Source organism: Rhamphochromis sp. 'chilingali', assembly GCF_963969265.1.
Source record: "Rhamphochromis sp. 'chilingali' genome assembly, chromosome: 2".
NCBI lineage: Eukaryota > Metazoa > Chordata > Actinopteri > Cichliformes > Cichlidae > Rhamphochromis > Rhamphochromis sp. 'chilingali'.
Window position 1 is genome coordinate 44856868 of NC_137930.1, and position 22199 is coordinate 44879066.

Sequence of the window (22199 nt, forward strand, 5' to 3'; positions counted from 1 at the left end):
TCCCAATTCAAGTACATAATTCCATTATGGTGGCCTCTGTGTGCCTCGTATCTGGCCAGTATTTAGCCAGTGTCCATCTCAAGCGCTATATTCAAGATCGTAGGGTAACATGGGGGCTTCCACAAACTAGCACCGCTTCTATGTATTTTTAATATATTAATTATAAGTTAATGAGAATGCATTAGCTGATGAAAGATGTATTTACATACTAATGAAACTATATTTATTAATACAACATTCTATTTTTGTATTAAAGAATCTAATAAAAAAAAACTACTGTACTTTAATGATTGTTGACTCACTGCATTAGTTTGTGGTGTTACATGAACACCCAGCTCTTTATGACTGTCAGGTGATATCATTGTAATGCATGTCTTGGAAATAAGGCAATTTTTAAATAAAGACATTTTTAACATCTTAATGTTTATTATAGTTACAAAAGGCTTCTGATCAAAGTTTGAAAAGCACTCATTTGTTGATTTTATAGCTACAGTGGTCAACAAATGCTGTTGTCAATCAGCCTGTCAGAAAGCACCTCCTTTCCAGTTGGGAGCGCACCGGGTCTTCTCATCTGGATTTTACGCGTAGCTCGGTCCACGCCCACATTGCCCACCCCCTCCCAGCTGCAGCACCCCGCACGCATTCAGTTGTAGGCTTTTAACGACGGACACTTGTCATCTTTTCCCCTCACTTCAGATTGTCAAATCTCGTTTGTCTTTCCTCTTCCATGGCCGCGCGTGCTGAGATTTGCGTTCAGCAGTGCAATAGTTAATGAGTGCCGGATGCGCCCTCACTCCAGCAGACCGCTACAGTACGAAGATGGCGTCGGAGGGAGCCAGCGGAGAGCAGCCTCCCCCGGTACAAACACTGGCAACCACCGTGCTGGGCAGCGTTGACACGGTAGGAAGCTTTGGGAAAAAGCGAAAGCCACACGTGTGTTTTTATCGGCGTGTTCCTTTATCAGTCACCCAGGAAAGAGGGCGAAATGTCGCGCGCATCTATTTTCGCACGGGCTCGTGAAGCAACAGCGGTGGCCAGCGCGAGCCTCGCGACAATGTCTGGGGAAAAACAAGGGCTTCGTCTCTGCTTGGGCTGATGAATAACCCATAATTACTCTCAGTAGCCTCCGTAAAAGCCAGAACAGTGTTGGTTTTCCCCCCAGCAGTGAATTCTTTTGTTCTCCTCTAGCGGCTGCTATAAAGGCAGGCATCCCTCAGTTGTAATGTAATCGTGTGCTTGATGGAAGAGAAAGCGTCGGTGGCTGTACAGGTTGATATACAGTATTACATTGCAGTAAATGAGTTAATGCGTAGAGACTTGGAGCGAGCTGTTCGCCTGGCTGCAGGAGACTTAAAACTGAGTATAGATTTATTAAAGCTGTCGTTTGCTCCCCCAAAGCTCCGCCGCTAGAGGTGAAATCTTTTTCATTCCATCTTGATTTTGTCTAAATTTTTCCGCAAACGATGAACACTTGGCATGTGGAGCTAAGTGTGGTGTGAAAGTGGTTTATTTAAATTGGCAGTCCTTAGAGACCTCACAGGCTTCCATAGATTCAGACTGTCAGACCTGAGGACTCAAGGCTTAAGCTTTTTTTCTTTTTCTTTTTTTTCTTCAAGCAGTCCTTTGTTATCACCAGCTGGTTTTGGGTTTCACATGTGTACAAGCACCTAGTTGTGATTTCTCTGTGCCCTTTCTCAGGTCACAGCAGCTCAGCACCCCCTATGTGCAAATGGATGGGTCTGTTGCCCCATCCGGCAGTAGGCCATGAAACCTTCCCGTCCTTTTGCTTGTTCCATGATATAACCTGTCTGACTGCTGTTATTGACTGGAACCCTGAGGCAGGATGAGCAGTGACACTCTTTTTAGTTTGTCCTTGTTTCAACTTTGTTACACATACAGCAAGTTTAGAAGAAAAAAAAATACCTCTTTGGATGAGAGTTTGAAGAGGTAGGCTAGTGGAAATGTGTGGTGTTGCAATAATAGAACAGCAGCCACAGTCCCTGAGGTGGGTGGGTGGTAGTGTGGGTGTTGAGGAGATGGTGGGAGAAGAGCTGTGGGGGTGAGTGGAGGGCAGAGCCAGTGAAAAGGAAGAGGAGGGGGTGCTGGCCCCGTTCACCATACACCTTTCTAAATTGGTCTTAATTTCAGTGACTCAGCTGGCATAGCTGGGAGTACTGTGTCAGCCAGCCCCCACCCCCTCTTGAGCGTGCTCAGTACTGCCTGGAAGCTGCTTTACATTTAGCGTTGAGGCGAACAGGTGCGGCGGAGACATGGGAGTCAGGCAGCCACCTCACCTCTTCAGTACCAGTGCACTCTCCCTTTTCCAGGTTCCAGGGGGCTTCCGCCTTGATGGCCTCCCACTCCCCCCTTCTCACCACCAACACCAACACCATGCCTGCAGTGGTTAAATAAAGCACTTTGCTCTTTGCTTACCCCTGTCAGACTCTGTTGTTGGCCTGAGCGGGGGGAAGTTTCTCGTTTGTGAGGATTCTGAAGTGAGGGTGGTTCAGAGAGGCTTTAGAGGTCAGTGAAAGGCACTCTGCCTGTCACCTCCCACCCATTTAATAGATGTTAGTGAATCAGACAGTATGTCTAGAAACTGAATTCTTTAAATGTTTCATAAAAAAACATGAGCACATAAACAAACAGGATTAACCCAGAGTGAACTACTTAATTGTGCTAGGAAATTTTGCTTTTAAAAGAAACTTGTAACTCTACAGGATTGTCACTGAAAAGTACGACATTGCCTACAGAGGACGGTCAAGTGTCATTGTAGAATAGTTTTGTGTTACCAGATATACACCTTTGCAATTCCTTGTGGATGTTGTCCAGATGCTCTAACTTAGACCTTTCTTTAAATGATGTAATGACTTGATGTTGGTAGCATTTCCTTTACCAAATAACAAACACCAATCCTGTTAGCTTCCTTCTGACTGACAGCTTTTGTTGACTTTAATGCTAACTGCTGTTTTGGAACTGTATCTTTCACCTCATAATCAGCAAACACTGTTGAGGAGATGCTGTACTGCAGGTGTGGTTGTTAATTGGAGATCTTTGCAGCTGCCATGTTCAGAATACTGTAGATTCTGGTAGTTTATAATGTGTTATCCTTTCAGAAAAATGAAGCTAGCGTGAATGTTCAGTTCCTCAAAAGGTCACTTGAGGTTGACTCCAAAAGCGAATCAATCCCCATAGACTTGCATATGAAAAGGTCCAAATTTACAAAAGTAAAAACGTGTTTATAGCACAGGTATAGCCAGTTGGTGCGTGTTTAGAATCACCACTACTAATTGGAGTCACTAAACTGGACCTCTTCACTATATTTATGCCTTTTGAAACATTTTAATGGAATTATCTGAAAATCAATATGGCTTGCTGTGTGTCACTGACCATTTAAGATGTGTTTGTCAGTGCCTTGCTGTGGTGCAGTTTATAGATACAACTTGCTAAGCCACCTTCTAGCATTAGCTAATGATATGGTAACTTCCGGTACCAAAGAACTAACATGTTGCCAAAGCTGAGGCTTCAAAATGTGGAGTCTGAAACCAGTAGGTGATGTCACAATGGTTATAACCATCTTTTGCATACAGTGTATGGTTTCAGCATCAGTGTCTGATTACTTGTTTTGTTACAATCTGATAATGCTGTTAATTAAAGAAATATGCAAAATATTCCTTTAACTGTGACAAGATTGTCCCTCATCTTTAAATCTTACCATTGTTGTCTGGCAGAATTGTTGCGTAACAGCAGCCTAAGAGTGGCCAGGGGTGTTTATGGGGGATATGCTGCCATTAACATGAGTGGCTGTAATGTCGCTGCTGAAGCTTCTTCCTGACAACAAATTTGCTGTGCTCTGATATGGGGGAGTTCAAATGACCATGTAAACAAGTTGGAGAAGTCATCAGAAAAGATTAAACGTTATATTTGTACAACCTATTAAGCGGGGCATTTCACTCAAATTACAGTACAAAAATGTGGCTCCAAGTGAAATGACACAGGCCTTATTAAGTGGACTGGGGCTAACAGTGAACAAGCCTATGAATGCTGGCAAGGCTGCTCATGCCCTTGGTGCATAGCTCACGGCTCATGGAACAAATTAGAGTTTGCTTCTTCCCTCACCTGATCACTGTGCACAGATGCCAGACTAACCCCCCCATTAACTCTACTGCTTTCACCTCAAACCACCCACAACCCAAGGTCTTGTGACAGGAGGACACCAGCTAAGGGTGGACATCCATCAAGGCCCCCTGACTCATCCAATTTGTTTGAGCGGTGAAAACACTGCTGGGAAAGGGGAACTTGAGGATCGATTGGAAGCCTGGATGCGAATCAATCCCATAGAATCTCTTCTGCTTTTATTTCCAGTCTTCAGAATAAAAACATGCTTTGACTAAACTGTGATGTGATTGACACACTACTTTTCAGCTTCTTGTTCTGAGAAGAGAAAGCCTCTTCTCACCAATACGGGCCTATCTAAAAGCTTTCAAGGACAAGAGTGTTCCTTTATAAGGCAACATTAGCTCATTTGTTAGTTGTTTGAGCTTGAACTTTCTCTATTAATAACAATGCCATTAGAAGACACACAGAGGTAGTATGTTACAGAAATCTCTGATTCTGATGTTCAGTCATATTCCTTGTGAGAGTGCTCTGTAGACATGTGCAAGACTTTGATGAAATGAAGAAATGTTGGCGGAGGTTTTGAAGGAGGATACTAAATCAGGTTTAAATGGCCGTCTGACAACTGACACCTCAAGAAAGAGCAGGCAGCAATCAGTCTGATGTAGCTGAAACACTCTTGCTATTCTCATTCGTTAGTTGCACTGAACAAATAGTCTAGTGAAAAGCTTCTATATTTTGCAACTGGTTGTGGTGCTTTTTAGCAGTTGGTTAAAAGAGGCCAACAAGGCAATTAGAATTTCTTCTGTCTGTCCTCTTCCTGGGAAGTTACATCATCGTATTTATTTAGCTGTCTGGCTAAAAATGCCGCTCATTTTTCTCACATTGGTTTGACTTTAAAAGAAGACAGTGACTTTAAAGGTTTCTTAACAAGACATTTTGACACTTTGCTTTGAAATGCTGTCAGATCTGTTGGGTTATTCGGGGACGTGAGCAGAGAGTAAAGTAAAAGTAAAAGCAACAATGCAATGTTAAAAATGTTTTCCTGTGCACTGAAGCCTCAAACATTGCTGTCAACAGAGCTGCATGTGAGAGCTCACAGTTGCTCCCTAATATGAAGTCTGATTATAGTCATGTGCAAGCAAAGCAACCCACAAAAACCAAATGAATGTTTTTCTTTTACTGTACTGAGAACACATCTTAATCAGTATTTCCTGCTGTGCGCTACATGTGACGAAGGGCAATCTTGGTCACTGTGCTGACTTAATTCTCCCAATATTCTGTGGAGTTCACTTCAGATGTTCATCACACATGATGAAGCACAAGTAAAATCACAATCAGTGTACTTTGTTAATCCCAGAGGAAGAAATTACTATTAGCAAAATGTATCAGGATTAAAAAGGACTTTGTTGGCACAATGATCTCTTCAGCAGCATTATCAATCTCTAAATAAAAGGCTGGAACATAACTGTATTTTGTAAACTCCAAAAATAAAGTTCTGATTTTCTTAAATATTTCTTTTATCTTTGTAGCATAAATAACATGATTCAACATCAGGCAAAGCAAGAAGATCAGAGAACAAGGGGACTAATTCAAAAAGAGGGCAGAGGCAGTACATAGCAATTTTAGAAGTTGACCGGAAAAGGCTTGAGGGAAGCATGAAGTGCTCTGCTTGCTCACAATTACATCCATCTCCACCCATTGGCCCTGCAGTTACTACTGACCAAATAGGTGCTTAATGACCTACCCAAATGTAATCAGACCTTAATGGCTTGGAGATAGGATGGCTAGCCTGACTTTAGAACTGCACTTAACCCTCTCAGGCTCAAATTCACTTTTTGTTGCTAATGCACAACCAAGTCCTGCAGTGGCACGTCTGAGTAAAAAAACCTCATAAAATATGTATGTGGGGTAATCAGGTTGTTAGTTTTTAACTGTTGCAAATTGGCAACACCTGCCTCGAGAGGGTTAATGAGACCAGTTGGAGACTGGGAGCAAGTAGAACATTAGTTACATAGGCTAAAGGTAAAATATCCATCAAGGTCTAAACTTTTCTTGTCCCAGGTTGTAAACACGTTAATTTTATAGCTGGAATTGCATACGGTGGCATCCAAAGTGGCGTGCAGAAAGATTTTGACAGAATCTGTGGCAAGATCTGAAAACTGCTGTTCACAAACGCTGTCCATCTAATCTGACTGAGCTTGAGCTGTTTTCCAAAGAAGGGGCAAGAATTTCAGTCGCTAGATGTGCAAAGCTGGTAGAGACATACCCTAAGAGACTGGCAGCCGTAATTGCAGCAAAAGGTGGTTCTACAAAGTATTGACTCAGGGGGCTGAATAATTACGCACACCCCACTTTTCAGCTATTTATTTGTAAAAAATGTTTGGAATCATGTATGATTTTCGTTCCACTTCTCACGTGTGCACCACTTTGTATTGGTCTTTCACGTGGAATTCCAATACAATTGATTCATGTTTGTGGCTGTAATGTGACAAAATGTGGAAAAGTTCAAGGGGGCCGAATACTTTTGCAAGCCACTGTAAATAGAGGCGCAAAGATCCACCCCTTCATTACGCTGATAGAGATGAGCAGGATCTATTCTCAACCTTGTCCAACACTGGAGCATCTGCACTTTATGATGAGCCCGTTACTACATTGAATGTTTACTTTGTGCCACAAACTAAAATTGCCATTGTACACCAAGTTTTCTACAGACTTTGAAGGAACCAAAGGAAACAGTGCAACAATTTGTAATGAGATTATGTCACACTACCAGAGACAGTGAATTTGGTATTAATGTTAATAACCAAAACAAAGATGCAGTAGTAAGAAACCTGCACCTAGTGGGGACGAAAAGGAGAAATCCAATAAAGTGTGTTACAGATATTAACATATCTGTCTGCAAAGAACTCAATTGCACAGTTGGAGGACAAACATGTAGAAAATGCTATGGCGAAAAAATATTTGGGTCTATGCGTTTGCCATTGGAGATAGAGCAAACGAAGGTCACCATTACGTGGGGATTATACTTTCCGCTTTCGCAACTGCGCTAGAGTCCACTTGGGTCCTGGTAACAAACGGTTAGCACAAGGCTGCGTGTGGATTTCTCAGTAGAGTAAAAAACAACACTCATACTATAAACAAGACAACTCGGCTTGTGTGAAGTGTTTTCAGCTTGGCATTGTGTACCTTGAGTCAAGTGTTTTGACCAATGCACAGAATCAAATATTTAGAGATATAAGATGTAGTTGCTGCTGTTGTCTTCGTGAGTCTTTATTATATGGCATGCTGCAGGGAAAAAACCTGTTCTAACGTTTGAGTCGGAGGTTTATTTTGAGCACCTGACTTTTTTTTTCTCTTTTTTTTGGTTCTCCTTCTTAAACTCTGTCCATACTCTTTCATGAGTCTTGCATAGTTGGTAGAAGATGTTTGTTGTGTCAGTGTCTATGGGACCTGTTTGCTGGATAATTTGCACAGTTCTGTTTTTTGCTGCCTATCAGACTTTTCATAACCGAACCATGTCCTTGCTTCAGAAGTAGCCTCTCATTTAGGAATGAGCTCCCCCTTTAGTTTTGGCTGGACCTTCTGTGGTGCCGTGGTGACTATTGCAAACTGTCATCTAAAGCAATGAAAAAATATTGCAGTGAACAGTGTGTCAAGATATTATAATAATGGATTGCATTTATATAGCGCTTTTCAAGGCACCCAAAGTGCTTTACAGTTCCACTATTCATTCACTGTAGCCACAGCTGCCCTGGGGCAGACTGACAGAAGCAAGGCTGCCATATCGCGCCATCGGCCCCTCTGGCCAACACCAGTAGGCATTAGGGTAAAGTGTCTTGCCGGCGACCCTCCGGTTACAGATGCGCTTCCCAACCCCCTGAGCCACGGTCGCCCCATATTGTCATCCAATATATTTGATCATATCACAGAGCCCTATTCAGAAAGGCCACGGTAAAAGGGAAGAAAGCTCTAGTGTAAAGGGTGATTGTTAGGAAAAGAAAAGCTAGAATTAAATTTCATTTATATAGTGGCATCACAGCACAACAGTTACCTGAAGGTGCTTCATATTGTTAGGAAAAGACCCTACAATGAAGGGAAGGGTTTGAAAATGAAACTTTCAACCTATTTAAATCTGAAAATGATTAGTAATCATGATCTCAGTACTGACCAAAATAAGTCAGATCTTTGCACCAATTAAGCAGCCTTAATTGATCCTATTGTCTCTGACTGTCATGTGTTATCTATGGTGTTTTTTGCAGAAATGTGAGTTCAACATGGATAACCTGAGCAAACCGGAGCTGCTCACCCTGCTGAGTATCATGGAGGGAGAGCTGGAAGCCCGAGACCTGGTCATAGAGGCCTTGAGAGTGAGTCCAAACAACACATACATAACACTCTTACTGTCTATGCGACTGTTCGGTTAAATTGAAGTTACTGCAGCAGATTGCCTTTGTTAGAGGCTTCAAAGTGACATTATTAGCTGTAATTGTGATCCAGAACTGCATTAGTATCAGTTATTACGAATGATCATGACCCTTCGGGGTTATCACATTCTTTGTCTGCACCTGGGAACCAGCTAGGCTAGCAATGCTAACCGGATGAGTAATGCCCCTGTTTGTGGCACTTCATCTTCAAGGTTTGTCTTTGTGGACTGTTTGCTATTACACCAAGTGCACTGCTTTTCTACTTAAGGCTTGTAGATAAAAAAACAATTATTTACCCACTCACATTCATTTAGGTGCTATTTTTTTTTATACGTAAGCAGTTTCTAACATTCACACACTCCTGATGGATGCATCAGGAGCACTGGGAAATCGATCCCCCAACCTGGTGACTGGTAGACGTCCAACTCTACCTCCTGAGCCACAACTCTGTTCAAATTGCCATCAAACTGTGAGGTTTTCAGTTATGCTCTAATGCGTTCACTGGTGATTGTATTTGTGCCTATATGTTTATGTATAATGGCAAGCCGATGAAGGTTGGGATGAGTGTTAATGGGACAACATATTGATCTGTGGTTACTAAATGATGAACCTGTGTCACCCTCATGCTGGAGGTTGCTCGTTGTCTGCTGGGGCAGGAGTTATTATTCCTCTCTCTCTCTCTGCAGTTCAGTATTTGGGTCATCACTGTTTGTCCACATACTACTTTAAGGGTTTTTTTTTTTTTTTGGTTTTTTTTAAGAAGACACTCAAAACAAGGTTGAGCTGCAGGGGAGGAGAAGAATCTACACGTGCTGCTTGGCTGAACTGGTGACCTCTGGGTTGTGCGAAAGGCTTCTGTAAGCTTTTCTGTTGCTATTGTGTGTATGTGCTGTTAGCAAGCTGCTAATCTTTTCCACAGTTTGAGTTTCTCTCTCGCAGCTCTTCAGTTATCAACCGGGTTGATGCTGAACAGCTTCTAAACAGCTCAGCATCTCTACTTCTGCAGTTTACTAATATGTTTAACTCAGACTTTCTCTGGGTCGTCTGTCTTTTTGGCCATTGCCCTTTCTTTAAATTTAGAAAAGTCTGCCACCTGTTCTGTGTCTCTCTGCGGGCATTTGTTTGTTTTTTGTCTTGCTCCCTTGCTGCCACTTCACCCATGTTTTCTGCTGGCATAAAGAGTCCCTGCAGGCCCTATCTCCCCTGTGGATGGATATTCTATGGAGGTTTCAATGAAATAAGCCTCCTCTCTTCCACCCTCACAACTCTCACAGATACAGTGAGCCTATTTGCTCTGTCACAGATGAGCCCCATCCAAGAGAGAGAGATTACGGTAAAGGGGAAGGAATGGACACTGACGAAGAGAGTGAGAAATGATAAGAGACAGAGTTAAAGAGTTAATAGAAGTAAATCTAGAGTGAGACGCCCTTCATTGTGAGTTCAACTTGAAGCAAAGACAATGGAGGGTGGGGGGGATGCAGAAAGACGAATGGAGGCCTCATATTATCTCCGACAAAGCAGGACAGTGTGACAGAGTGGATTATACCCACTCCCACTGAAATAACCAAAAGAAAAGCATGAGCTGAGCCACCAGCTGCAAGGCTGCCAGTGACACTGGACTGTGCATTATTTTTCTCCCCCAACCCTCCACCAATCAAGCTAACCGGCCTTAATGGTCAACATCCCTAAAGCTCCTTAGACTGGCTCAGTTACAGAGCTACACAGAGAGCTGAACCCTCAGCTCCTAATGTTTTTTGCACAGGTTCAATGTGTTGCAAATTCCCTACTGTACTTCTCTGATTCCACACCAAAAGTTTGGATCAAACTTCCTTGGCTTGGCATGAGTACAGTGATCATTTGTGGTGTTTGGGTGTCATTAAGAGGCTTTGGTGGCGCAGATTAATTAGCGTGTGGCTAAAGCTGGCTGAGCTGCCATATCTGGCTTCATCCCGGAGAAAAAGAAAGGAGGCTGTAAAGAGATTAGCCAAACGACAGAGATATCACATGATTACCACAGCCGACGGCTACACAAGTCACCTATTCTTCTGTGCCAGGAGCCTTTCAGGGGGCATGTGGAAACTGCATCTTTACACCGTTCTCAGTGCAGGAAACAAACTGTTTTTGTTAGTGATCACAGACCATGGACATAAGGTCCATTTCCAGAATGATGTGGCTGCTTTCACCATTTTTACTGAGAAGCTACTTGAGTCACTGTGGGTAAATTTTCCAGCCAGAACCAAGATGAAGTCTTTGGCTTGTAGCCAGTGGTACTTTCCCACTAACACAAAGAAATAGTTTTACAAAGACACCGTTTTTAAAGCCTCTTTAGCATTGACGAGAGAATAGATGTAGGAAATCTCAAGGTCGTTAGATCTCTTTAATGTTCTTGACATTTCACAGCCTGTCTCTACTTCTACACTGGCTAGAAATGAATGTTTTGAATGAAAGAAAGGAGAAGAAGAAAAAAAACCGCTTTCACACTAGATACTAAAATAGTCACTTAGTTTTGTTTGTTATGCTTTCAGATGTTCTCTTTGCATCAGTGTGAACTGTCAGATAAATACAACCACAAAGGAAAAAGGCATTTTGGTTATAATCATGCTTTACATTTAACTACAAAATCCTCCATTGCAACATCATTATCAGCAATCAAAACACAACGAGTTCAAGCACAAGTAACACACTCCTCATATTGTTTGGATGTGTTTACTACGAAGGATAAAAGATTTCTGCTAACGAGAAGTGAATGCTGATAACACATTATCATCATAAAGAGGTTGTGATAGATCACTGAGGATTGCCTCTCCTTCCCCCACCATTCACAACTCACAGGGCTCACATCATATTGTGTTGTTGCCCACCTGCAGTTTTATTGGACATAAATCTATAGTTCATTCTTATTAGCTGCATGAATAATCGTTTTAATCTTTTCTTGTAAATGACACTTGTGTTTAATTTAATTTTTCATCAGTCAGTGTCCATACATTCTCATATTATTTGACACCTGCAGTACATTCACCATTGATTGTGTGTTTTCTTCTTATGAAATCAAAAATCTTTGGGTTCTTTTGGAGTTTAGCTGAAGAAAACTAGCACGACACGAAGAAAGAAACTCATGTAGAAAGGCACAATACTTTGTTTCTTCTGTAATCAAACGAACAATGACAAGTGATTCCTAAATTCAGAGGAAATACTTTTTTTGTTGTTGTTTGACTTTGTTATTAGCATAACAGTGAGCATCTACTGAAACTGTGGTACATTAGTCAGAAAGTATGCCAAAGGTATCCATGTGATGCTTCTGAGAGTCATCTTTAGCTGTGAAAAAGCAAAGTGTAGAGGTAGATAACCACTACATGAGTGTGAGTGTCACCATGCAATACTACTATTATATGGTTTTATTAGCACAGATAGACTTATAGTATTAAAATGAGCATTATTTTACACAATTTACAGATTCTGATTCTATTATCAGTATCTCTTGTTTCATCACTGAGCTTTCATTCGCTTTTAAGCAGCATATCAAGGACGATGCATTCTGCAAATTAATTGCATGCTGTGTGGTCAAATGTTTGTGCCTGTTGGAGGTATTTCCCTTCTTTGTTGTGATCAGTGTTGTCAAAAAAAATCTGTCAAGAACATTTAGAGCACTATGCACTATGTAAACCAAACACTCGGTGTGCTCTGAGAAGCTCCCGACAGTTGGACAGTTTGTCAGACGTTTTCTCGCTGTTATGTTCTTGGTCTCAGTGGGACAGAGAGATTGTACGGATGAAAGTGTGCAGATTGGACGCCTGTGATGTCGTGAAAAAAAGATTTGATGGGATGATTTCACTGGCAAGAAGCAGTTATGTGCAAGGCCATTGGGGGGAAAACATCCCACTAAGATGCCTTTAAAACACTGCAGACAAGCTCTGAATGAACGTTATTGTCTGTTCACATACAAATACAGAAAGGTAATGGAATTAGTCATTTTAAAATGCTCATCTTGAAGTTGGCAGTTATATTACATTATGTCTGTTCTGGCATTGAATAAAAAAAATCAAAAATTCAATTTATACATCATTCTTACTCAAATCTCTGAAGACGTCATTAATGATTGGAAATTGTTTCCTCCTTTCTGTTTACTGCAGTTTTAGGTCAGTTGGATGAATATGCAGTTTAACCACTTGAGTGGTCAAGAAGTGCTTTGAGCCTGGAGAAATGATGGAGTCATGATCTTGACTTGGTTGCTGACATTTTAAGGTTGGGTGATGCATTAAAAATTTTCCATCCGGCTACATCAAGCCAGATTTACAGTCCCATGGTTGTTTCCATTTTAACGGCTCTTGCGACTGGTTATGGGAACCAATGCAGTGGCTATGAAAACAAACTTGTGCACAGTCCTCCAAAAATGTAACCGTGGTTGCTCAGTGGTGTTAAAATGTTTTCTTTAAAAACATAACATTTTAATTGGGCAGGTAAATACAAAGTTTGTTGCTTTTTTGACAGATAAACCAAAAACCAATGAGCAGTTCATTCAGAAAGAATGTTTTTTCTCTTTTGAATCTTTATTATTGCTTTTTAATAAGAGAAAAGTACTTCCTATCCGATTAATCGATGGAATAATTGCTAGGTTACTCGATTACTAAAATAAACAATAGCTGCAGCCTAGACAGTTCTGTGCTCTGCTGACAGTGTTGTAGGTTAATATGATGGGCCAGACATTTGGTAGTCTTACTCACAAAGCTTTATCAATCCTCTCATCTGAATCCGCAACCAACTACAAATCAACACTTAAATGAAGGTGTGCAACATATCTTTGGACTGCTGGAGGAACCCAGATCACCCAGCTGAATCGTTCCCAGATTAAGTTACATACCCTGGACACAAATGCTTTGGTGGGCCCTAACCAGTTTCTTTTGATGATCATCTTATTTTTTCTATCTTCAGCTAATAAACTTATCATGCAGAAATGTATACGTACATTTAGACAGAATAGTTTAAAGTACAGAACACTGTCTCACAGAAACAATGAAAAACATACATCACAATACAGCTACAAGTACTTTATAATGAAAGGAAAATTTCTCAGCTAATGCCTTTCCATGTTTTTTTGCAAGGATAATGTATGGTGTGTGTGTGTGTGTGTGTGTGTGTGTGTGTGTGTGTGTGTGTGTGTGTGTGTGTGTGTGTGGTTAGCTTGATTGGTGGAGGGTTGGGGGAGAAAAACAAATGCATAGACCAGTGTCACTGTCAGCCTTGCAGCTGGTGGCTCAGCTCATGCTTTTCATTTAATTTAAAGGACGCAACAAAAATAAAGTTTCTAGAGTAAATTAATCTAATCTAATCCCACTGTTTTGTGATATAACACTTTAAAAACTAGACGAAAATTTGTAATTATCTGTTTTATTGCTTCAGAACGAATATGTCCCTTTTTTTGAAAGTGCACCTACTTGCTCTGCGGCCCAGTAATTGGCCCTGAGGGGTGCACTGTGTACCCCTCTTTCTGAGAGTTTAATGCATTAGTCTTAGCATGAATTTTGTCCTCTTGAGGTGAATTTGAATAAAATTCTTATAGATGTGATGTTTGTTAATCCAGGCGGGCAGCCGGCATTGGCGCCATCCGGCCTCATACAGGCATGCTTCCTTGGGAAGTCATATGATTTTACCATATGACTAATAGATACCATGAATCTGCTGTCAGCAATGGGTTCATACATGCTTAGCACAACACATGCCCTGAGCCATCAGCTTTCTCCAGCGTCACGTTATCTTAGACCATCTAGCTATTTAAGGCATGCCCTGTTGCTGGGCTTTTCCAGCTCCCCCTCCTACATATTCACTCACTCAGTAGTGTTTGACATGTACATCTTCTTTTCTCCCTTTTTGTTCATGTAAATCTTGTATTTTAGACATCCTGCCCTCCCTTTTTGTTGATCTTTGTCACTTGCTGCTTCTTTGTTTCTATCTCTGTTCTTATCTGTTTGGACAGACAGCAGGGCAGCTCATTACTCATCGTTACCGTCTTTCATGGAGTCCCTCTCCCTCTTCATACAGCTTTGAATTTCTGTTCTTTTGCTGCATCCCACACTCTGCATCTCTCTCTATGGGCTGTACAGCTAATCCAAAATGTGTATTAAAAAAACAGAGTGCGCACTCTGAACTGCAGAAAGCTGCAATTTTTTTTCCCCCCTTCACCGAGAGATGCTTCAGAGAGCTTCCCCACTGCTTTGCAAAGAAATATAAATCAATGAATGGAAATATCTTTTTTTATTCAGACCAAGCTTCATCAGCAGGTCCACCTGACCCATCTTTTTTGGTGGGGTTAGTAGGTATTGGAAATGAAATTATGATGAGAAAAGACAAGTCATGTAATTACTTCATTTTCGTCTTTATTGTGTTATCAGAGCATGTGCTGCATAATTGCCAGGGATTTATGTGACTGTTTAGAATTAGGCTTGATGCAACAAAAGAGCGACTATGAACTGATAACTGCTTTTGAGCTGATGTGGACGTATTTAACATTCAACCACACATCACAGAATTCTAGGAGGTTGTAAGTAGAACAGAAGATTTCATAATTTAGAACAGAGTGATTTAACGGTTGATTAAATGTTGAATTACTGCTATTAGATATAGCAGATATTAAATAATCTGGAAAGGTTTCTCAGAATTACTGATTTTGAGTGATAGTTGGTCTGGACTCTGCTACTTACATCCTGAAAACTGTCTAGCATAACAGATCAGCAATATGTGAGAAGGAGGAGTATTCCTAGTGTTGGCAATAGGGTTGCAAAGGGGCGGAAAATTTCCGGTAAATTTCCGAAAAGTTTCCGGTAAATTTCCATGGTAAGTTAAGCTTGGGAATTTTGGAAATATTCCATATTGGAAACTGTCCATGGAAATAATGGGAATTATGGAAATTAATGGGAATTTAGGAGAACTAACTGGGAATATATTATTTCCAAGCATAAATATAAACAGAAATCATAAGAAAACCTCCATGCAAAATGTTTTCAACAGATATTTAAACAGATTTATTTGTAAGTACAGTAGAATAGAACACGTTTCAATAACTTGTTTCATGGATGAATAAAAACAGAAATGTTGAGTTCAATATTACCATCCCCTAACCCCGCTCATTCAAAAATGCCCCCTGTCCAAAAATCTCCACAAAGTCCCATTCAAAAGGTTAAATGAAAAATGCCACTTATCCTCCAAAACGTCCCATTAAACATGCAAATCTTCCTTCAAGCAATCCTCTTTTCTCATTTTTGCTCAGTCAATAGACTCTTCCTGGACCTCATCATCATCCAACAACATGTCCACTTCCTCAGCATCCAACTCTGAGTCTTCCTCTTCAGTGTCACTTTCCAGCCTTGTTGAGGATGGCTCTGTGTCAGGCTCAAAGAGCCGTAGGTTTGCCCGAATGCCGACCAGCTTTTCCACTCTCACATTTGTGAGCCTGTTGCGAACCTTTGTGTGGGTGTTCCCAAACAGTAACCAGTTGCGCTCGGAGGCGGCTGATGATGGTGGGATTTGGAGGAGGATGGAGGCTACAGGTGCAAGGGCCTCAGATTCACATAGTCCCTTCCACCAGGTGGCTGCAGATATGTGCTGGCATGACTGCCATATTCCATCCCCTTTCCAAAGGCCTTGCTTTGTTCGATACTTTGCCAAACTGCCTAGAACTTTGCCTTTATCGAGACCCAGGTGGTCAGACATGGCTGTAATGACCGCATAGGCACCGTTGATCTCTTCCCCAGAAAGTATGCCCTTGTCATATTTGGGGTCCAGCATGTATGCTGCTGCATGCACTGGCTTCATGCAGAACTCCCTCCACTGTTCCAATGACTTGACCACAGCCGTTTCCTCTGCTTTCAGTAGTAGGGAAGTGGGCAGAATTGTCTGGATTTCTTCTTTGAGTTCTGCAAAAAGGCACTGGACATCTGACAAGATGGCACCATCCCCCTCTATCTTCGCTATTGCTGCTGCAATAGGTTTGAGGATTTTCTGACTGCTAGATACTCTTTCTCAGAACACATCATCCAAGATGACCTTCTTGATGTCACTGTCGATGCCTACAGACTGGGATATGGCCATCTCTTGCAGAGACTCCTTTCCCTCCAGAAGGCTGTCAAACATGATAACAACACCACCCCATCGCGTTATGCTGGGAAGCTTCAGTGTAGTACTCTTGTTCTTTTCCTTTTGCTTTGACAGAAATGTAGCGGAAGTTACTTGTTTGCCTTTAACATATTTCAGAACTTGCTTCACTCTCTTATTCAGAGTGTCCATTGTTTTTAGTGCCATTATGTCTTTTAGGAGAAGATTTAGTGTATGGGCTGCACAGCCAATAGTAGTTATATGAGGGTAGGTCTCCTCCACATGTGCCCAGGCAACCTTCATGTTGGCTGCGTTGTCAGTGACCAGTGCAAAAACCTTATCTGGTCCAAGGTCATTGATGATCACTTTTAGCTCATCTGCAATGTATTGGCTTGTGTGTCTGTTTTCCTTTGTGTCTACACTCTTGTAGAACACAGGCTGAGGAGTGGTGATTATGTAGTTAATAATTCCTTGTCCCCTGATATTGGACCATCCATCAGAGATGACTGAAATACAGTCAGCTTGGTCAATGGTCTGTTTCACCTTTGCTTGAACTCGACTGAACTCTTCATCCAGTAGATGAGTAGACAATGCATGTCTGGTTGGGGGAATGTATGCTGGTCGGAGAACATTCAAAAATCTCTTCCAGTACACATTGGATGTCAGCATCAGGGGTGAGCCAGTTGCATAGATTGCACCAGCGGAACACTCATCTGCGTTTTTCTGGCTATTATCATCCATAAAATCAAAGAATCCTCTGATGCCAGAGGGACCAGGAGCTGATGAGTGGGTATCTGACTCTGATACAGCTGAAACAGATTCATTTTCCCCTTGAGTGGAACTCCTGGCTGCTGCATGTGTTGGGCCTTGAGGAATTTTTTTGCACTTTGCAATGTGCTGCTGCATTTTTGTGGCATTCTTCACATACGTCTTATCACAATACTTACACATATATACAGATTTCCCTTGTACATTAGCTGGTGTAAAATGTCTCCACACATCAGATAGCGCACGTGGCATTTTTCTGTAAAATAAAACAAGAGCTTGTAAAAATGCTAATGCAATGCAAGAGATCGTAATAATACAATTGCAATATGATAATAAACAGATATAAATAGTAAGGCTAGCTAAACAACTGGAATGATCTTCAAAACAAAACAACCAAATGAGGAAGCTAGCATCTTCTTTATGTTATACTAGCTATGGCTTATTTAGCATCTAACAGATGCTAGCATTGTATTTAGCATCTAACAGATGCTAGCATTGTATTTAGCATCTAACAGATGCTAGCATTGTATTTAGCATCTAACAGATGCTAGCATTGTATTTAGCATCTAACAGATGCTAGCATTGTATTTAGCATCTAACAGATGCTAGCATTTTATTTAGCATCTATCAGATGCTAGCATTTTATTTAGCATCTTATCATATGCTAGTATTTTATTTAGCATCTTATCAGATTGCTATCTACCAGATTAATACATTTTATGTGATATTCACAATTTAAACATTTAATGAATATATTTTCCCATAATATCATCAAAACTTACCTCACTTGTTAAGTCCACAGGCTCAAATGTGTGCCTTTAATACTCTTTGTCCTTCGGGCTCAAAAGTGTGGTCCATGTGTACATGTGATGGAGGCATGCACAGTGCCAGTAGGTGGTCTCAATAGCCATACAGCAAGCTTGTGCTCTGTACATGTGATTAAGGAATGGCATGGATATTCAAGTGTATTTGAATTGCATTTGTTTGTTTTTGTCAATACTATGCTAAAATATACTTTGCTCAACTATATTTAAGTTCCCTAAGAAGAGCCAACCTTCAATTTTGAAAATTCCCACTTTATTCCCATAAATTCCCGTTAATTCCCGTTTATTCCCATAAATTCCCGTTAATTCCCATGGAAAGATTCCATCTTTGAAAATTCCGGGAATTTTGCAACCCTAGTTGGCAAGCAGTGATACTAATGCAAAGGCTTTGGGAGTTAAGCATTTAGCTACATTTGGGTGGCTATAGCTAAGGAGGTAGAGCAGGTCATCTACTAATCAGAAGGTTGGGAGGTTGGTGGTTCAATTCCTGACTGTCAACCCCCATTGAATGCCAAATACCCTCTGGCAAGATACTAACCCCAAGTTGCTCTCTGATTCATCCGTCACAGTGTGAATTTTAGGTAGAATGCACTTCTGCATAGGAATAGTGCTTGTATGGATGGGTGAGTGAGGCATGTTTTAAAAAGTGCTTTGAGTGCTCTGAGAGAGTAGAAAAGCACTATATACGAATCAGTCCATTTAGCTCTTTCTCCTCAGCCTTTTGCTTATTTGAGTCATCATGCTATCAAACACTTTATTTGGAACCTTCTAAAGTGGCATGGTGACATAGTGGTAACGTTTAGCCATAAAGCACTGACAGGCTTGTGCTTGTCCATGCTCTGCAGTCAGGTAGGTTAACCCTTTGTCTCCAGTTTCAGATACATCCACAAGCCAATCAGCATCAGGCTGTGATCTGTTTGCTGCCTAACAACCAGACCTTCCCCACTTCTCCAGCCTTACTTCACTCCCCCGACTCGTATTACACCACCGTCCGCTGATATGCTGCTTAGGAATGAGGCTGCAAAGACACAGCCACAACTGCCAACCCCCGTTTCAAGGAAAATGGTACAGCCTGATAGCGGGTGTAGCCTCTTTCTTTTGGCTTTTTATTTTTTGTGGGTGGGATGATTTTTGAAGTGCTGTCAGTCATTGCAGAAGATGGATCCAGTCCCGTGGGGGTGGACTGTCTCAGGGTTGAAAGAGCATGTCGGAGTGTGTGTGTAATGTATGTAGGGCAGCGGCTAAGGATCGTTTAAATTATTTATATTTTTGGCTTTTATTTCTTTGATTAAGTAGGAAATTTCTATTCTATTTAAATTTCTTAGTATTTGATCAACAAAATATATGCATTATACTTGAGCCAATGAAACCCATATTAATATACTTAGTGAATAAAAATGTTATTACCACATATGCAAACATTTGGTCACTAATTCATCTATGAAGAAAAAAACCCTTGTCTGACAAGGCTTTAGACTTCTGCTTCGATTGTTTTAGCCACACTTTGTGGATCATTTCAACATGCCTGCAATGTTATGTCATTGCAGCGCCATGTATTTTTAAACACGCTGATCTTTCTAGCCGGTAGGGCCAGGATATGGTCACAGAGAAGAGTGGCTCCTATAAGGATAGCCTTCAGATTTAATTCCTTTATCAATGAACAATATGTAGTGCTGATAACTGATTAATCTTATCAGTCAAATATTAATTGGGAAGAATATTTATTAGTTTTTTGTGTCGTGTATAATGGTTGTCTGCCTTTGGGTCCTCACTGTGGTGTCTTTGAAGAAGTCAAAGCTCCAACGGTTGCAGCAGGGTGCTTACGGATATAGATACAAATGTACAAACAATTTGAATATGAAGCTGTCAGGTAGGAAAGAAAGAGGGAGTCCCCAGAGAAGATTCATGGACGTGTTGAAGGAGGACCTGCAAATGTGTTTTTTGTGGGCCATTCATGTACTGTATTTAAGTATTGTTCTGTTGTCTATCCTGTGGGGCTGTAATTTGGTAGCACTATATTCGGGGCATTCTGCTGAGCTGAAAGGTTGATGGACTGTATTTGGTCCGTGTGCTCCTGCAGGGGGATGTATTATTGTAGCTGCAGTAATAACTGTTCACAGAATGAATGAAAAAATAAATAAATAAATATATATATATATATATATATATATATATATATATATATATATATATATATATATATATATATATATCATCACGTGACAAAATACTGGAAACAACAAGAGCTGCTGATGCAAACACAAATAACAGTAACCTCTACTTGTATTATCCGACCCTGTATAAAGGATTTATTGAAGCAAAATTACCAACAAAAAACAATTTTTAAAAAAAATGTTGTTATCTGGTGGTTCAGAAAATGGAACCATAATTTTATATCAACCCATCCCTAGTGCTCTTCTATAAATTGGTTGTTTAATATTTGCACATTAGCATTTCTGTGCTATGTGTGGCCCCGTTAATCGGTAAAACTCTTTGCTGTGAATTGCTGTGGAAGTAGGTCATAGCAACCATCCCTCTCACTATCTTCCTCTCGTAATCCTCTCCCTCCCTCCCGTATATTCCTCCTCTTGCTGCTTATGTGGGCCTATATTTCACCCTTTAGTCTTTTTTTTTCTCTCCATTCTTTCTTTACATAAATTTATAAGATAGACTGCTTTTATGGAGAGTGCCTCACAGCACTAAGAGTGTATATATTTAAACCATGGTTGGCCCCGTGGGAATCAAACCTACGGCTTCAGCCTGGTTCCTGCCACTGGGAATGTGGAATGACAGTTTATTTTGATATTTGTGCTGTCAGCGAGGAAGTGGCAATATTTCAGTTTACCAAGTCTGTGGTGTAATCTCTAGACTGTGTTCTTTATCTGCTGAAAGAAGTTTGATGTACAAAGATGTAGAATATCACTTCCCATTTGAGAAAGTAAAATCAATGTTTTGTTTTTTTTTCATTTGAACGTTTTGTCAGTCTAATGCTTGATTGACGGTTTTCGTTTTCATAATCAGCTTTCCTTCCATTTTGAAAGTGAACAGTAACTGAATTCAGTTTTTAATACTGGAAACCCTGCAGCTTTACTGTCACTGCTGATTTGCAAAGCTTATAAGGGTGGAGGAAGGATATGTGAAGAAATCACCCCATGCTGGCAAGTCAGCTTTTCTCTGGATGGTTAGATTTTCAGATGTGTGCTGTCTCATTTAGTCAGGATGGGTGCCTTTTTCCCTTGATTTCGTGAGAAAAACAGCCAGAAGGTAAGGGCGGGGAAACCTGTGCACATGCTGCAACTCCATTAGCATGTCATTCATTTCTATCTCCCTGTTTATAAAGAAGCTGACACAATAATGATGCCAATTTTCAATCTCAGAAATGACCATTTTCTCTTTGGTTAGTGTAGACATATTATACTTTGGCCCGTGCGTGGGGTTGTACCGCGTCAACGCGTTAGTGCGGTTAGCTTGTTAATGCGTTAGCGCCATCCAGCCCCACGCACGGGGCGATCCGCGTTAACTCACTAACGGAGATTTGCCGCGTTAATGCGGTTATGACGTTAACATCATTTTAAAGAGATTAACGCTGACAGCACTAGTATGTATGTATGTATGTATGTATGTATGTATGTATGTATGTATGTACGGTTAAATTGGTGGATGTATGTAATATGTAGCACATCCACAAGTTAAGCAAGAATCAGTTGCTCTGTCTTGATGATCCCACAGTTTTTGCTGCGTTGGTGTCTGTAGAAATAAAATCCTGTTTCTTGATTTTACCTCTGTAATTCGGTATAGCTCATCTTCACATTGTCACATTCTGATTCTCATCTTTGTACTTTGTTCTTTTAAAAATGGTTTTTAGGGCAGTAAATTTTACTATTTCATGCCTGAAGCAGCTCAGTCCAAAAGCTCTCTCTCTCGCTCGCTCTCTCTCTCTCGCTCTCTCGGTCAGTTGATTTGATGACATGGCTGCTCT

The 22199-nt window shown here is 40.9% G+C and overlaps 2 protein-coding genes across 2 annotated transcripts in view; one reads left to right on the forward strand and one right to left on the reverse strand.

Annotated features, from left to right (window-relative positions):
- Nucleotides 1–614: 614 nt before the first annotated feature.
- Nucleotides 615–22199, forward strand: part of cttnbp2 (cortactin binding protein 2) — a 102808-nt gene continuing 81223 nt past the window's right edge. Inside the window, exons 1-2 of the mRNA XM_080876021.1 lie at nucleotides 615–900; nucleotides 8379–8486. Of these exons, the coding sequence (XP_080732147.1) occupies nucleotides 772–900; nucleotides 8379–8486 (237 nt within the window). The 5' untranslated portion in view covers nucleotides 615–771. The remainder of the gene's footprint in view (nucleotides 901–8378; nucleotides 8487–22199) is intronic.
- Nucleotides 16554–18575, reverse strand: LOC308392792 (uncharacterized protein). The gene is made up of 2 exons (XM_080876022.1): nucleotides 18179–18575; nucleotides 16554–17652 (listed from the first exon to the last, which is right to left on the reverse strand). Exon 2 carries the CDS (start codon nucleotides 17646–17648, stop codon nucleotides 16557–16559), a length of 1092 nt encoding a protein of 363 aa, XP_080732148.1. The 5' UTR covers nucleotides 17649–17652; nucleotides 18179–18575; the 3' UTR covers nucleotides 16554–16556.

What these genes read in the sequence shown, in the direction of transcription:
- LOC308392792 (XM_080876022.1), bottom strand. Translation starts at nt 17,648, where the DNA reads ATGCCACGTGCGCTATCTGATGTGTGGAGACATTTTACACCAGCTAAT.